Source organism: Microcebus murinus, chromosome 10, assembly GCF_040939455.1.
Source record: "Microcebus murinus isolate Inina chromosome 10, M.murinus_Inina_mat1.0, whole genome shotgun sequence".
In the NCBI taxonomy this organism is placed as follows: domain Eukaryota; kingdom Metazoa; phylum Chordata; class Mammalia; order Primates; family Cheirogaleidae; genus Microcebus; species Microcebus murinus.
In genome coordinates this window covers 23,647,016-23,665,667 of record NC_134113.1, presented here as the reverse complement: position 1 = coordinate 23,665,667, position 18,652 = coordinate 23,647,016, and the positions used below count along the sequence as shown (strand labels likewise).

The 18,652-nt window shown below is 34.2% G+C and overlaps 1 protein-coding gene across 3 annotated transcripts in view; it reads left to right on the top strand.

The window, feature by feature from the left end:
* CFAP54 (cilia and flagella associated protein 54) overlaps positions 1–18,652 on the top strand; it is a 303,509-nt gene that overhangs the window by 69,031 nt on the left and 215,826 nt on the right. For all 3 annotated transcript variants that reach the window (XM_020287907.2, XM_076007090.1, XM_012775331.3), the window contains 6 exons: positions 320–496; positions 3,889–3,981; positions 4,207–4,392; positions 9,011–9,147; positions 12,878–13,025; positions 14,740–14,895. In XM_020287907.2, coding sequence (XP_020143496.2) covers positions 320–496; positions 3,889–3,981; positions 4,207–4,392; positions 9,011–9,147; positions 12,878–13,025; positions 14,740–14,895 — 897 coding nt within the window. The remainder of the gene's footprint in view (positions 1–319; positions 497–3,888; positions 3,982–4,206; positions 4,393–9,010; positions 9,148–12,877; positions 13,026–14,739; positions 14,896–18,652) is intronic.

Here is an 18,652-nt window from a genome sequence, read left to right as displayed (position 1 = left end):
TATGATGGTAGATATTCAGAGGGTTTGATTTAAAAATGAAATGCCCCATATTAATATATGGTATTAATAATAATGATAAACATATTAGACATATAAATGTGATGCCATTGGTGATCATGCTTAGCTTTATTTAGTAGCCATCTTTTACTTCTGCAAAATCATTCAATAACTGGTACACACAAACACGCACACACACACACCTCTGAGCCTCAAGAAACTGCATATAGTAAGAATGTTGCTTAACACCATCAGATGTCTGCAAATATAAACAAGTTCAAGCTCTTGAAATGTATTTTTCTATTTTCACATCTCATTACAGGAAGCACATTCTTTAATTGAGAAGAGCGAAGCAGAACAAAATGCCCTGTATTCATATCAGAAATATTTGGAAAGTTCAAAAAGAAAGAAAAGCAGAATACCTCCTCCACCCATCCTGCTATCCCGAACTCATTGTTCTGTGACACTCAAACCTGCTCCATTTATTTCGGATGTCATGGTACAGTCTCCATTATGATTTTAGCCTCATGCAAAGCAACATAAGTACTTTTATGACTATAGTGATTGATAATTTTATTGCTTTTAGGATGTGAATAGTATTATTTATAAGCGCCGAACACTGGATTAGTATTCTATTGTCTGACCTATACTTAGTTTCTTCATGACATTTTGCCCTTTATGCTATTTATGGTATGCTGTGTATAGCATTGCTATACCCAAATATATAGTCAGGAGGAACAATAGAGAAGTATTTCCCTCTAAGTATCTGTCACCATGACACAGTCATATGCTAAAGTCCTAGTGTGCTCGAGATGGCCTCCCTTGAAGTGGATCGGACATTTGAAGAGGATAGAAGTTATTCTCAGGGCCACAACAAAGATGAGGCAGCAGAGTGTGGAAATTTGGAGGTGATGAATCTAGAGGTTCCACCCAAAATTCTTCCATGTAGCTATGGATTCTTTTCATTCAAACAAAGGGCAATTCCAACCATATTATAAATCATAAATCTTTGTGTATTTATTAAAGGATAAGGTTTTCTCCCATTCCTGATGCCTTAGAACTTGGCTTCAATGTGACTATAACTTGAGATTTCATTTCCTCACAATAATTTGGTTCCATCTAAGTTATATTTTAAATATTACATTTTCTTCTTTTAGGTTATCAACACCATGCCCTTTGATGTTATATAAAAATGAAGTTTCATCTTTGATTCTCTTTAGGATCTTATGCTTGAATTTACATGAACTTAGTATAGTGGAAGGAACACAGGCTTTGAAGTCAGACAGATTGAGGCCTAAAATTCTAGCTCGACCTTTTACTAGCAGTATGACCTTAGGGAGGCTAAATACATTTTCTGAGAGATTTTTTTTCCCTTTTCATTTGTAAACTCTGTTTACTATGAAAATTAAATGAGATGATGTGTATAATATTTTTGGCATATGAACTGATGTCTCTCCACTCCTTGTATGAAACATATGTAGTAAAGTTTATTCAACACAGGTAATCAAGTTATATACTGTGAATATGTTATAAAGGTAAAACGTGGTTCCATTCTTTGAGGGGCTTCAGAAAATTGGAAGATGAGCATCAGTGAGAAATAATACCATCTTCATGATGCTTTATCATTGGGAAAATAGAAGTGACATTCATCTTACCTCTGTGTTATAATAAATGTGTTATTACTATTGCTGGCAATTTTAGAGTACAACTTTGAATTTTTTGAATTCGTTTAAGAAAAGAGCTTCACTTATTTTGGAAAATTAGTACAAAACTAAGATCGAATGATTTACTAAGAGTTTTTGTTTGTTTTTATTCAAACATTTTGGTTTATTTAACCAAAATCTTATTTATGTATTTCAATTTATGTATTTCAATTTGGTGACTATTTTATTTCATAATTATTGGAAATTGGAATATGTAAGTGTTCTATATTTGACCTGTAGTTTTAGGACTTATTAAGTAGCACATTATATTAAGTTTTATTATGCATTAATTAGTTATGTTATACATTAGGAGAGTGCCAGATCATCATCTTCTGTTACCTATTTATCAGCACTAGATGGTGCTATGGGATTGAAGAAGTTTTCTTGTTTAACGCTTCAGCCATCTTTTGTCTTATCAAAAGCTCTTATTAAGACATTCCTTTCATTAAAATCTGTTTTTATAGTTTGAAAGTGCTGATGTTATTTACATTTTATATAAACTCTTCTAAAGTTAATAGTGATTTGTTCATGGTATTTCTACTCTTATATGCAGATTCTAATTACACATTGCTTCTTAGAGTCATCCAAACTGAGACATTTTCATCTATAGAACAAAATCAGAATTTAAAGTCTGCTTACAAAAATGCTTTTAGAGATAATTTTACCTTTACAATTCTGGGTTTATATATTAGAACTTGGAGCAATAATGATCTGAGTCATAGAACACGTTCTATTTGCCTTTTTTTCACCCTATGAAAAATTTTTGCCTTTTGTCCTTTTTGCCTTTGACTAGTGTTCTTTGGTCAGTTGTGTATATCACAATCACCTGTGACATTTTCTTTGGCACTACAAAGGTTCAGATACTTGGACCAGAAATTCTAATTCACCGAAGCTAGGCAGGCTTGGGATCTGTAACTTAAGAAAATGGTTGATTCTGTACAAACCGTATTTTAATAAAGAAGTAATTCTGGAGCAAAGGCAGGGTTGAGAGCCACTCATGTAAGTTAGACACCCTTAGGATTTTTCTGTTGACCTGGAGGGACATGGAGGGAAGAGGAGTAGGCAGAAGCTGTAAGAGGCATTTGCTTTTTAGAGACAATTATATTTTCCCTTCTTTCCAGCTTCCCTTGTAGTTTAGGGGTTGCCTCTGGGAAAAAGGAAATGCCACAGTGATGACCACCCACAACCCCAACAGTGTGGCTGGTTGATAAAGCTGCTTCCTTGGGGATCAACTCTCTCCCTTTTCCCTTATAGTGAGAACAGATCATTCTCATGAATCTCCATTATTTTGACATCTTGGTGGAAGGACCATTGTCTAACTATTTAATCAACTTTAAGTTTGGTTGTTTCTATGGGATTTGCATTTTATGTTTGGTTTATATTTAAAAATTGTCAAAGTATTATGTTTCAGAAAATTTATAAACTGGAGAAAAAAATTACATATCATCTACTCATCATCATTTTACTATCTGAACCCCACCAGTATTCTTATTTAGGGGCATTTTCTTCCAGGCTTTTTCATATATATTTTTACATTTTATTTAAAATACTACAAGTTAGTATCTTGCTTCTTTTCCCACATGCTATTTGGCATATTACAAAAATATGAAACTCATTTCAGTGTTGATCTTTTTCCATCAAGATTGAGTCAACTCCTGCCACTATCTGTCTGATCTTGGGTAAAGTTCTTTACTATCTCTGCATCTCCATTTCCTGTGAAGCAAAATGTCAACAGTAATCCTATCTCATAGGGATGTTGTGAATACTAGAAAGTATCTGTAAATATTCTAATAATACTTAGCACACAGGAACTGCTTAGTTAATAGTAGTTACAATAATTAATAATAAATAATATTTTAGTATGAAATAAATAATATTTTAGATTAAACTACAGTATTTTTGTATACTTGGATTTCATGATTTAAACTTGAATTTTTACAGTTATATTTAGAAAAGTATTCTTTTTTTTAAATTAAAAAAGGGTCTTGGGGTCTTACAATGTGGCCCAAGGTCTCAAACTCCTGGGCTCAAACAATTGTCCCATCTCAGCTTCCCAAAGTACTGGGATTACAGGTGTGAGTCATTGTGCCTAGCCTAGAAAAGTATTCCTTTTGCTACATTGAGGTAAAAAGAATAGAATGCCTTTTAAACAGACTATAGGTGATGGGCTTATCTCTCTCCTTGGCAGGTCTCCTGGTACTGTATTTTGGGTTGTAAAGCAGAACGTAGTTATGGAAAAGTACGACTAAACGATAATCATCTCCCAAATTCAGGAGAAGCGGTATGTTGCCTTAAATGTCAGGAAATTTTAGCAAAGCCTCGGTAATGACAATTAAATGTTTTTTTTTTTTTTCTCATAGGAAGTCATTATTTTAGTTAATTTCTCTAATTCAACTTGAGTCACAATAGTGAAAAAAAAGATTTTACATATAAAGTTTGCTTAATTATATTTAAGTCACATTGTTTTAAGTTTCCAAGTCTAACTTGAAATATATTTTGTTAATAGATACCAGCTGATGGTAAAAGCATTTTTGAAGTGAAAGGTTTAGAAACCAATGAAAAATACATATTTGCAGTTGCTGCTTATTCTTCTAATGGAAAACTTGTTGGTGGTGCTATTGGGGAAACAACTAAACCAATTCTGATTTACCCACCTCTTTCTGCTGTTACTGCTCGGATGTTCCTGACACAGGTAGAAGAGATTTCTGCTAATTTTTTCCACTGTGTTGTTTTCTGTTAAGCAGTTACTAGGTAATTTCTGATGGTGAAAAAAATCACAGCAGACATTCTAAAGCTCCTGTAATACATATTTTCTGTTATTACAATTTAGTCTCAAAATATGAATCATTCATTCTCTTATTAGTGAAGTTTTTTACAATGATATTTTTCCTGGGTTACAAATGTAACACATTAATTTTAGAAATTTTGGAAAATATTGAAATGCATAATGAAGAAAATAAACGTTATCTGTTTTTCTATCATCCACCATAGTAGTTTTTACCCTGGGAAATTTTGTCAATAGCTGGAGAAATTTTTTGTTGTCATAACCTAATAGGGTTAGTGAGTAGAGGCCAGGGATGCTAATGCACACCCTACAATGTACCAGCTAACCCCCCATAACAAAGATTTATCCAGCATAAAATGTCAATAGTGCCAAGGTTGAGAAACCCTGATCTAAATGTATCCTTTTACTTTTGATGTGTCTATCTGCTTATCCAGCTGTCTAGATATATACACTTATGTGCATGTATATATACTTATATATACATGCACATATATGTATATGAATTTATGTATAATATATAACTTTAAACATAGTATACATATTATTTTACAGCCTAATATTTTTATTTAATATATAATTGACATTTTTCCATTCCATTAAGTATTCTTCCAAAATATAATATTTAATGGCATTGACTCTTATGGATATATCATAGTTTATTTCTCCATAATTCTCCATTGTTAGACATTTAGATGCTTTCTAGTCTTTGCTAATATAAACAAAGCCACTGTGCACACCTTAATATTTAAATCTTTTCCTGACCCATGATTACTTTCTGAGGATAAATTCATAGAAGGGAAATTTCTGGGTAAATAGGGACAGACAAACCTAAGTTCAAATGCTAGCTCCTCACACTAGCCATGTGATATTGGACAAGTAATTTTCATCCATGAAGTGGGAATAATAATAGTAACTACCTCCCAAAAGTTTCATGAGTATTAAATGGAATTAGGCATGTCAGATATTTCACTGTAGCACTTATCACACAGTAGGCACTGAATAAATAGTATTATTATTTTTAGTTACGCATATATGCATGAATTAACATTTTTGCTGAAATAGCTGTTGCCTGACTTTGAAAAATGTCACCTGTGAAGCAGACATTAGAAAGAGTGACTCATGGACCTAGGTCTTAAGCATCTAGTTTTAAGCCTATTGTTGGCTGTAGAGCTGATGGCTAGTCTCCATTTTTATCATATTTCTATTATGCTAATTTTCTCTTAATAGTTGATTAGTATTATAAGCTAGAATCTTAGTGGCATTTTATATTATCATATTTTTCAAAGAAAATTAAATTGAGAGAATTGCTAGGATTTGTCTACCATTGGTTTAGCATGTCATATTGGCTCATGGTTTCCTGATATTTTGATGTCTTTGGAATCTAATATATTCCCTAATTTGCAGTGATAGAGTTATTGTGAGAAACTGAATATTTCATTCAGACCTAATTTTTCTCCAGGGAGTGGTTTGACTCTTGGGCTCCATTTGGCAGAACTTTCATTGAAAGTTAATAAAACTAAGTCCAAGCTATACTGCTGGGATAATGAGAAGTGTCATGAAGTAATGACCCGTGTTTCTTTATTGATACTATATTTGCAGTTCTGTAGTTCATTTATAAGCTTTCTCTCACATAATGTTAAGTGGCTAAAACAAAACTTCCTCACTTATTTAAACTTCCTTAATTTACAACTTAAGTTTAAGCTTTTAAGTTTTAGCAAGTTAATATACCTTTATTTTGTAACTGCAATCTAATTTTCATGAGAATGGTTAGTTTTCAGTTTCAGGACAATTCTGTTCTTTGAAACATATTATTATAAATATGTTATAGTAAAGTATGGAGATATTTCCCTAAGTACCTATGATTAACTTGGCTTTGGAATTTTAGGTTATACTCAGCATTATCCTATGAACATTTATAAAATCAAGTGTGTCTTTACTATGTTTCCCTAAATGTAGGATATTAATTTGGTCTATCTGGAAATTTTTTTGAGCAACTTTTCTGAATTATATATCTTCTATAGCTATTTTTATTTTCTTTTTTGGTCTCATTTATTTTTCTTCTTCCTTTTAAGTAGAAAATGGCTAGGTAATATGAAGTGAATGTAGAAAACTAGAACTCTGTGAACAGGATTCTAATCTTGACCTTAGAGGTTATGATTTCAGTCAAATTGATTGGTCTCAATTTCCCTAGCTGTAAAATGGATATAAGACCAAATGCCATATTCTATTTTATTATTGAACCACCAAATCAAATAGTTAGTGGGTACAATGGCTTGTTGAGATAAGGAAATGGGGAATATCATTTATTAAAAAACCCACCATGTACCAGGCATTTAAAATTCATTATTCCATTTATTACAATAATTCTATGAGGTGGTATGATTACTTTCATTTTATAGTTGAAGAAACTGAAATTAATTTAATCCTTCCTCTGCCAATCCCATCATATCCCAGCAAGGCTATCTCAGGGAGAGTAAGTAATGCACCCAAGGTTACTTGGATAGCAGATGGTAAGCCTGACACTTGGACCAGCCCATGCCTTTCTACTGCTCTGTGCAGGTTCCAGGAAGTCATATGGTGTACACTTAACATGTGCCAATCCTTTTAGAGCCTTCATCTCTCTTATTTATTTTTAACCGGCGCTTTGCTCCCTGTCTTTTCTTTAGCTCTTTTCTCTTCCCCTTAACTGTTTTCATCTCTCTCTATCATTTTTTTTTTTTTTAATTCTCTCCTGGGTTGGTGTTGATCAGCCAGTCTTTGTGAGTATTGGCAAGTCAGCAATCACAGTGGTGGCGGACGAAAGGGAAGTGAAGTTCATACATTTTTCCCATTTCATATATGAAGTCAATAAATCTCTTTGATTAATAAAGGTTTACCTTTTGTCTATGATAATTCACATTATAAAATATTAATAATTATAGGTAAAAGATAATCATTCCCTTTTCTTAAGCTCTTTCTTCTTCTCCCTCTTGTCTTCTAACTGAATATTATCACTCTCTCCACTCATCTAGTTATAGATGAATAATTTACTCAATGTCTATTTTGTGCCAGATTGTATGCTAGATGTGATCTCTTCTAACTTTGAAATGTCTTTTTTATCAATCTTATTACCACAACAGTAAACTAGTTTAGATAATTTTGACTTATGGTTTTGGTTAAGACCCTGATTGCAAGTAGCGGGACCAGTGTGGCTTGGAGTAATGCAGCTAGGCCCTGGGAGGGCTGCAGAGTCCAGGCAGCTTGAGGTCTCATACCCTTGGTTCTCTCTGTATGTTTGCTTTGTTGCATTCTCTCTAACAATAGGTTTTCTTTACTTCTCCATTTTTGGAGAAAAAATGGCAGTTCCTAAATTTTTATATATCTTTCAATTTTAGCTATAAACACACTGTGGTGATTTCTACTCTTGGACCTCTTTCAGATTCTGTTTAAACTTGTGCAGACCTTACTCTTAGAGCTCAACTTAAGCCCTGCCTTTTCCTTAAAGTTTTCATTTCTCCTTTCCCAAAGCCTCCACAATTATGATATTATTATTTGCAGTTTTTCTGGGATTTTATGTGTTTTATGCTTTAACTCGATTCCAGTTTCATGGAGTATGAGACCACCTGTAAGCTTGGAAGAATCTTTCCCTACCGTGCTTAGCACAGAGGAGAAACTTCATAAAGCTTACTGGTTGGTTGATCTTAAGTACCCATTTTGCAGATTTGAAAAGTTTTGGCCCCGTAAGTTATTCCCTTGAGGAAAAACTATTCTAGTAATGTGTCATTTACATGCTTAATTCAATGAATTTGTTTATAATTTATACCCTATCTGCTTCCATAAAGAATTTGAAGCAGCACATAACTCATTTGGTGAGATTTTGTATTGTCATATACATAGTTAAATAGAATGAATTTTAGGAACCTCTTTAAAGAAATGTACTCTACCAAAAGAAATAGGTAAACTGATGGTTTTTTTCTCCTGAGCTTTACTAGTGAAATCATTTATTTTGCATTATGTTAAAATTTGTTAAACTTAAAATGTATCATGGCTTCTTGGAAAGCTTCTCTGTTTTATTCTTTACTCTTTCCAGCTGTGAACTTTTTATTGCACAAAAGCTCTGAAAGTGTCAGTCAGAACCAGAAAAGAATAAGGTATATTTCATATGTTGGGTTTGGGAAATCTGATTGTTTCTCTTGGAACAGATTGTTCATTATAACAGTATCTATAATAAATGGAGTGCACTGCTGAGATAGATGGAAATGAAATTAATTTGGCTTAGATGTGATCTTTGTTTTGCTTATGAGGATTTGAAACATCCTTACAGAGTTTCAAATTTCCATGCAATTTAGAAATAAAAGAGATTTTAAAAATGTGTCTGTCTCCCTTGCCAGTGGCCAGTGTTGCATTACTATGGAACCGTGGAACAGAAAAGCAAATGTGAACAACTGTATGTGAAATTAGTGTGTGATAGGAACTTATAAGAATTCGTGCTTAAAATATGCATTGCATAAACAAAAATATTGCTTAACATGCTTTTTTTTTGTAGGTTGCCTATCAGCTTGGTAACTATGAATTGGCTAAGAAAGTTTTCTCACCAGTTTGGGATTATTTTGTTGCTTCACCAATTCAGGATGAACAATCTGTTATTAGTTTAAGCAATACAATGACTATTACACAGAGAAGGTAATTAGAAATATTCTTTTAAAATATTAATTTGCTTACTGAAAATATAGATGCTGGGTGTGAAGCTTAGAATTAATTCATTTTCAATTTCATGTTAAGATAGTTCATATAAAACTGTTTCTAACAAGAATTATAATAAGAACATACATTCTAAGTTCTCATGTCCTAGTTAGAAACTTTCTTGCTAGAGTCAGAAGAAAATATCAGAGGCATAAGGATGAAAGTTTAAAATAAAAATACCAAATACTAACCAAAGTAATATCAGTTATACCAGAAAACACGAATATGCACTGGGGATTTTTGTACCTGTTGGGGTTAAGGTTTGAGTCTGAGAGAGGGACTGTGAGGGGAAGAAGGCTTTCCTTTGCTTGAAGAGGCTTCCGGGGTTAGATCACTGGCAACTGCAAGTAGGCCAGTAGAAGCCATATAAAACTACAGGCCATCCCATCTTTACTGCCATTTTCTTTAAAAGAACAAAGTTTAAGAGCAGCCTCAGAAATGAGCATTAGGGTGATTTCAAGCTGCCTTAACAAGTTAAAAAGCAACAAGAATCTCCCTCACCTGCTTGTTAACGCTTGAAAGATTTTACATACAAAGACAAAACCAGCCAGGCACAGTGGCTCACACCTATAAATCCCAGCAACTTGGGAGGCTCAGGTAGGAGGATCACTTGAGCCCAGGAGTTCCAGGCTGCAGTGAGCTATGCTCACACCACTGCACTGCAGCCAGGGCAACAGAGCAAGACTCCCTTCATTCCTCAATCAGAGATAATGAGCTCAAAAATGCAAATATTGGTTGAGGCAAAGCACTGATAATGTTTATTTACATTAAAAGTATAATTCCATTCAATTAAACAAATATAGACTTAGCATTTACTATGTACAAGGATGCTAGGTACAAGCTAGTTTGAGAGACATTTTGGAGGAGGAAGAGATAGGTCTTGGATTTTATGTGACTTGTGGGGATAAGAGAGAGAAAGGAGTGAAAAGTGACTGGGATTTCTAATGTTAACTGACTTGGAAGCCTATGACATTTACTAAGGATACAGGAGAGGTGGAACAAGTTTTTGGAGAAAGGAAATCAGTTTTATTGGGGATATCTTGAGTTGGTTTTCCAGCAGGATGCCTTTGTGGATATCAGCTGGCAGTAGGTTTATTTATTTAGTGCTGACTCTCAAGAAAGAGTCAAGGGTAAACATAGGGATTTAGAAATTGTTCATTGAGGTCATCATTAAAATATTGAAAATGAGTGATATTTCCCATGGAACGAGTGTTTAGTAGAAAAGATAGAAGGCTGAAAATGAACTCTGGATTTTGTTTACACGTAAGGGGCAGAAACGAGATAGAACCAAGGAAAGGGATTGAAAGGGAGCTATCCAGGAACTGAGAGTCCAGGGAAGTGCATTGCCAAGGGAAGCAAAGGTATCACCAAAGAGGGACTGGTCAGTGATATTAAATGCTAGTGCACAGCCAGGAAGAGCAGTTGCTCAAAAATGCTACAGGGAGGTTGAGTAGAGTGAAAACGAAGTAGAGATTTTAGAGTTGGCGATTAGGAGGCCATTGGTGAATTCAAGAGAACCACTTTTGTGGCATGATAGCCCAGGAACCATTTTGTAATTGGCTAAAGAAAAAATGAAAATGAAAAATCCTAAGAAGCAAAGACCACTCTTGAAGTTTGGTGGTAAAGAGAAATGGAAAGCAGGGATAAACTTGAAGGAAAGACTTAAGGAAAAAATTTTGGAGGGTGGAAGGAATGGAGCCAATAGGGAGGGAGAGACTGAAAATAAGAGAAAATGCAGGTGATGATGACACTATGGTGGCAGAGCCAGGAGGTTATAAGAGTGCATGGGGTGGAGAGTGGAGGATTTATAACATTTGCGGTGGGCAGTGTGAACAAGAAGATGTTAGTGATAAATGAAAGTGTTGCTGAAAGCAGTAATGACTCAGTTGATGTCATCTAACATGTATTCATAGTAAAGCCCAGCTCCTTGCGGCTGAGGCTGCATTTGATTCATCTTTATATCCTAGGGTCTAGAACAGTGTCTGTCTTATACGTAGTAGACATTCAGCAAATGCTGGTTTGAATGAACGAAAGAATGAATGAGTAAAATAAATAAGAGATTGGTCATTCTGGCAGGGATAGAGAAAGGTTGGACAGTGACATTTACGCAAGGTCAGACAAATTGATTATTGCTTAAAATAAAGAGATGATATTAACGGATCAACACCTAAGTGGACATATAGGAGTAACATTTATTGGGTGTCGGGAGGGTGGGAGGGGGGAGGAGGGGATGAGTATATACAACCAAATGAATAAGATGTGCAATGTTTGGGGGATGGACACGCTTGAAGCTCTTACTCGAGGGGGGAGGGAGGCATGGGCAATATATGTCAATTTAACACTTGTACCCCCATAATACGCTAAAAAAAATAAAAAAAAACCACAATGACAAACAGAATGGCATCTTAAAAAACCTTCAGTTTAGACTGGGTATGGTGGCTCATGCCTGTAATCCCAGCACTTCAGGAGTCCAAGGCAAGAGACTCACTTGAGGCCAAGAGTTCAATCAAGCTCAGCCTAGGCAACATAGCAGGACCCCATCTCTACAAAAAAATTAAAGAATTACCCAGGTGTGGCGGCATGCACCTTCCAACTACTTGGGAGGCTGAGTTGGGAGGATCATTTGAGCCCAGAACTTCAAGGTTACAGTGAGCCATGATCATGCCACTGCACTCCAACCTGGATGACATGTCAAGACCCTGTCTTGAAAAAAAACAAAACAAAAAATCCCTTCAGTTTAGTTTTTATTATATCTGATTTATAATAAATATGTTTATTTAATGATAAAAAAATAAAGAGATGACAGAACCTAATGTGCTAGAAGGGTCACCGTTGAAAAGACTGACCACAGTCTGAGGTAGGTGGGGAAGGAAATGGAGCCAGGAGGTGACAGCCTGGGCTAGTTGCATTTGTCAAGGTGCTGAAGATCATCATGATTTACAAAGAGAAAGTTTGGTATGAGTTGCAGGAGTGGGAGAATAAAATTGTCTTGGTAAAGATAACCTCAAAGTTGAACATGGTGGTGAAAAGGATTGTCTTCAAGTGTGAATTACTTTCCTATTTTATAGGGATGGAGGTTATGGAGAATAGATGGACCTGAAACTTAAAAGGGAGGGAGGGTTTGTCATCTAGTAAGGCAAAGGGCGAAGGAGTGCCGTACACAAAGAAGGACGACTACAGATTCCACAGCTTTGCCAATGGTTGGCACTGTTGACTGCAATTTAGAAAAAACAATTAGAAACAATACAAGAGTTAAGACTCTCTTTCTCTATTTTTAAACGTGGCTGAGTTTGCTATAAATGACCCACATTTCCAGAAAGTTCATTAATTGAAATATTAGGCCTATTTTTCAAACTTCTGAAAATGTATGATTTCCTTATATTGATAGAAAAGGACTGTATATATTAGAACCAGAAAACTTTGCCACTAGTTAATTTTATGTATCTGTGACATAATATTTTATCACTTTGATTTTATTAGTTGTGAACTTGTTAAGGATAGTCTTTAATTTTATCATAAACAGCTAGGCAAGAATAGCTATTCTACACATTTTTGTTGCTTTCTTGGGATCGTTGTGTAGATATTGAGAGCAAATCACTCTAAAAAGGTGAGTTCACATGCTAAATCATTTTATATTTATACCTGTAATATCATTTACTTCCTTTTTCAGATTACATTCAGATGTTCTGGCAGAGACTTCTCCAATCCTTTTATACCTTTTTCTTAGGAATATTTTTGTAACAAGTGACATTAAAATTAAAGAAGAAAATCTTTTCTGTGATAATATTAAAGGCAATGAGATTTTCCCCTCTCAACAAGTAAGTGAATTAAAGTGACTAAAAACATGTCAGATTCATCATATTTGTTTCTTGATGTTTCAAGGTCATGTTCTTTTGGGATTGCGTATTGTCTTGTGAATGGACTGAGAGGCCATTGTATAAATGTGCTTCTTTATTGGATATTGCATATAGATTTCACATGCCTGAGTTCATGTTTGTTTTTTCTCTTCTTTTCAATTTATCTGTTTTCCCCTGTGTACAAAAGTAGTATGTATTCCAGACTTTCAAAAATGTATCATGTATGAAGTGAAACCCATTGTCATCCTGTTACCTCTAAGAATACCACATATTGTTTTCATATGATTTCTCTAATTTTAAAAAATATGCATAGACTAAGTTGTTGTTATTTATAAAAATGGGATCACAATCTTGTGTTTCTGCAACTTGCCTTTTTAACATTTTTATTATATCTTGGACATATTTTTATGGTGGTATATATCAATCTGCCACCTCCTTTTTTATTATAATATTGTATTCATGTATAGAGATAGGTTTTCAACCTATCTTTTATCGATAGAGTCTCAGATTGCTTATAAACATCTGCAACCCTATCATGCTCTTGCTTTGGGTAATAATTCTACATTATTTTTTTATTCTTGTTTGAGGTTCACTTTTCTTTCTGTCTTTCTTTCTTTACTTGTCTCAAATATGGAGAATTTAGTCTTCTGTTTTCTTTTTTCTTTAAGATGCTTTTTCATCCCCATCCATTTATTTATTAATTAGTTAACCAGTAAGTTGTTACATGAGACTGTGCCAGTTTCAGGGGATATGAAAATGAAAATAACATTACTCTGTCCAAGACAAGTTTACTGTTCTCTACAGCTCAAGCACTTACAACCTTCAGCCTGTTCCTATTACATTGCATTCAGTTTCTTCTTTCAGCATAGTTTATGTGAAAATAAAGATAATTTTAAGGTACTTCAGTGAATTCCAGAATGCTAGACTGCCATTCTAGTAAAAACTGGCTGAAATTTCTTGGGGTTGCTGCTCAGTTTTCTTTGTATATAATCTTGAATATATATATATATATATATATATACATATATATATATATATATATATATATATATATATATATAACAAAATCTTTCCCCAGGAATGGGGAAGAAGGAGTAAGAATGTTTTCTTATTCTTTCAAAGTGGCATTTAATCTTAAAACCCTAACTTTATATTTTACTATCATTTTTATTTAAATAGCAAAAGTATAAGTATAGTAGAAGATTAGTTTCCTTTACTTAAAACTTACCATTTTCTCATAAATCAAAAGGGAAATGGGAATCTGTTAATCAAGTGAGGGCAATATTATAATATTAATATTATAATGTGATATATAATATTAATATTTATTAAAAATAAAATGTTATATTTTAATTATTAATAATTGTTCAAATTTATTTTTGGTTAAAATATAGCAAATATTTTATCTTAAAAATAAAAAGGTACTTTTTTATTTGTGGTACTTGCATTGTTTTACTAAAAAATTCTGAAGTTTAATTCTAAGATTATGCTATCTGTATTTAATAATATCTGTATGTATTGGGGAGTTAGAGTTGTTTCTGAATTTAGATTTTCTTCTAACAAACATTCACATTTTTGTTAAGTCAAAAGGATCATACTTTCTATCTTTTATTCTTCTTAGAGACACTTAAGCACCTGTTGTTCAATTTGAGTAATAATGCCTGTTTCTTTACAGATTGCTAGACTGGTTGAATGTGAGAGAGTATTAGTGGCATTGGAACTTAGCAACTTTCTAAATGATTCCAGTTATGCCCTTCAAGCTGTGACTCAATGTTATGGTCTCCTTGCTCCTATAATCTATCACAATATTGTTTTGGTACCTGTTGTACAGGTAAGGATATTTCTCCTACCCCCCAAAATAAGGGTATTTTCATAAAGGCAACTCAACAATTCATTTTACAAAAGCATTTATATCTCTTATAAAGTACAGATAGGTCAAGAACAAGTGGTGTGAAGTTTCATGAGTTAACTGAAAGATATTTTAATAATTTATACATCTGGGAAAACATAAATAAGGGCAATAAAATGTGTTTCTTTGAAAACATTCAGCCCCATGCTGTCTATATTTAAATATTGGCAATTTGCTTTTTAATTTTTTAAAGTTATTTCAATTTTTATGTTCTTGTACCATTCAAAACAGCATTTATTTAAAGCATATTTATTTATGCTTTATTTATTTAAAGTATACTGTTAAATCCATCATCTGGTGAAATGACCATACGGCCCAAGAAAAAAAAATACTTGGTGTCTTAGTAATATAGGAATTAGGATTTATGGAAAAAGAGTAGGTGAGACCTAGCTGAAGGAATTGTATCAGTTATCCATGCTTCTTAACAAATCACCATAAACTTTGTGGCTTAAAAGGACACCCATTTATTATCTCATATCTCTTTACAGGTCAGGAGGATATGGGTTAGCTGGGTATTCTGTTTAGGGTCTTATCAGGTTGAAATCAAGGTGTTGGCCAGGCCTGTGATTTCATGTGGGTCTCAAGGTCTTTTTCCAAGTTCACCTGTAGTTGAGAGAATTCATTTCCTTGAGGCTATCCAGTAGGAGGTCATTAGCTCCTAAAGGCCAACTCCCAGTTCTCTGACACATGGCCTTTCCTACAACATGGCAGATTACTTCTTCAAGACCAGCAGGACAGTCTCCTGCAATATACTGTGAGGAATCTAACCATGAACTCATCGCATTCACAGACCACACCCATACTCAAGGGGAAGGGATTATACAGGGCTTGTACACCAGGGGAGGAACCTTGGGAACTATCTTAGAATTCCACCTGCCACAAGGAAGTAGTAAGAGAAAGAAGATTTTGCTGCTGAGACTTGCAGAAAGTTATCATCATTACAATTATTATTATTATTATTTTTATTTCAGGGTATTATAAAGGTACAAACTTTTTGGTTACATTTTATGTCTTTGCCTCACCCAAGCAAGGGTTAGAGACATGCCCTTCCCCTCTACGATGCTCATCGTGTCCTTTAGTTATCACCATCATTATTGTCATTGTCATCATCATCACCATGGGCACAGTTGTTGAGAACCAAGAAGATGTGAGTGAACTTGTGAAAAGTCTAAAGATTTTCATTTCACTATTAATAAAACTAACCAGACAGCTTAAGTAACTTAACAAGCATTCACCTTGAAGGGGCTCTACTGGAGCATAGATGCTTTTCCTTCTCCCACAATCCCCACATCTAGTAGTTCATCTCCCTCCAGAGTCCAAAATCTAGACTCATAGTTGACAGCCTTCCTTGTTGATTGTAAATAGATTGGAGCAGTATTCCCAAGTGTGGCATATGCTTCCTCCAGAACCCAAAGGCATCTACCTGGCATGGTCTTTTCTTCTTAGAGGTGAGAGAGGCCAGATGTCAGACTTATTTTGGAGGGGGTATCCCAGCATCCCCCAGATATTTCATTAATGTGACAGGCCCCTTAATCTTCATAGTGTTTATTTCTATCCTTTGGAGGGCATGTATCTTACCAAGGTCTTCAATGTGCTTGCCATTTCTTGCTCCTTAGGTCTGCTTAACATGGTATCATTGCCATGGTGGGCTACTGTTTTGTTTTGAGACATGTCTGGAAAGTTCATGTTCTTTCACAGAATATTACATCAGAGGGTATGAAAGTTATTGCCTTGGAGCAGTATTCAAAATATACACTCTTATTTGTCCAGTGTTAATGGGAACTTTTTTGACACTTCTTTCTGATAGGGTAAAGAAGAAAAGGTATCCATATAAATGCATATCTTTTAATGTGCTTTAGCAAGGATACCACAGTGGGAACAGCAGGTCCAATTGGTGTGCAGTTAGTTGAGTTTATAGTAATCCACTGTCACTCTCTAAGATCCCAGTGATTCAGGATGCCTTGGGCTACAGCTCAGAGAATGGATTATAGCTATGAGAAAAAGCCTTAAGAAAGAAGTCTCTAATTAAAATTGTATTGTTTGGAATAAGAAAAGATCAGTGGAAAATGGGAGATTCCAGAAATAGGTCTCAATATGTATGAGAATGTATGTATGACAGAGTTGGCACTCCCATTCAGTGGAAAGAGAATGAACATTTTTAATAAATGGTGGTAGAACACCTGGATATTCATCTGAAAGAAAATAGAATTTTATCCCTATATGTACTATATACAAAAAGTTCACATGTATTAAAGACTTAAATATAAAATAAAGCAAAAAACTTTAGGAAAAAATATCTCAGGAGATGATATATGCAGTTTGGGGGAAACCTTTCAAACCAAGATTGAACTCTTAGAAACAAGATATCTATGTGTAACAAAAGAGATCATAACAAAGATAGTAAAAAATGTACAGATTTGGAAACAAATATCTCCAAATGTTAAGAAGGGTAAATAAATATACCAAAGAGTTGCAAATTGACAATAACCTGATAGAAAAATGGACAGACGATATGAATAAACAGTTCACAAGAAAGCAAATCCAAATGTCTGAGAAACATATGCAAAGATGCTTGAATTCTGAATATTCATAGAAATGCATATTAAATTAACAATGTAATATCACTGGCACAATCGAAAAGATCTATAACTCCTATTGCTGGTGAAGACAGGGGACAAAGGCATTCTCATTCATTGATTTGGGAAATGTGAATTGTTACAAGCATTTGTATTTTTGTAAAGCAATTTTAATTTAAATTAAATTAAATCTAATTTTATACAATATTAAAAACAAATATACCTGATATGCACAAGAACAGAGACATAGACCAGTGGAATAGAACTGAGAACCCAGATATAAAACCATCCTCATATAGCCATGTAATCTTTGACACAGTAGACAAAAACATACAATGGGGAAAAGAATCCTTATTCATAAATGGTGCTGGGAAAATTGGGATAGCCACATGTAGAAGACTGAATGAAACAGACTGAATGAAACTATCATGGGAGCAAACAGACAACCTACAGAATGGGAGAAAATATTTGCATAGTACATATCCAATAAAGGGCTGATAACTAGAATCTATATAGAACTCAGGAAAATTAGCAAGAAAAAAATCAAACAACCCCATTAAAAAGTGGACAAAGGACATGAGTAGAAACTTTTCAAAAGAAGACAAGTGGTCAAGAAACATATGAAAAAATGCTCAACATCTCTAATCAGGGAAATGCAAATCAAAATCACAATGAGATATCACTTAACTCCAGTGAGAATGTGTTTTTTTTTTTTTTTTATTTTGGCATATTATGGGGGTACAGATTTTAAGATTTCAATAAATGCCCATTTTCCCCCATTGTTTTTTTTTTATCAAAAAATCCCCAAACAACAAATATTGGCGTGGATTAGGAGAGATAGGAACACTACTACACTGCTGGTGGACTGCAAACTAGTGCAACTTCTGTGGAAAGTAATATGGAGATACCACAAAGAGCTAGAAGTAGAACTACAATTTGACCCAGCAATCCCATTACTGGGCATCTGCCCAAAGGAAAAAAAGACATTCTGTAAAAAAGGCATCTGCACTCAAATGTTTATAGCAGCACAATTCACAATTGCAAAGATGTGGAAACAACCCAAGTGCCCACCAATACATGAGTGGATTAATAAAATGTGGTAT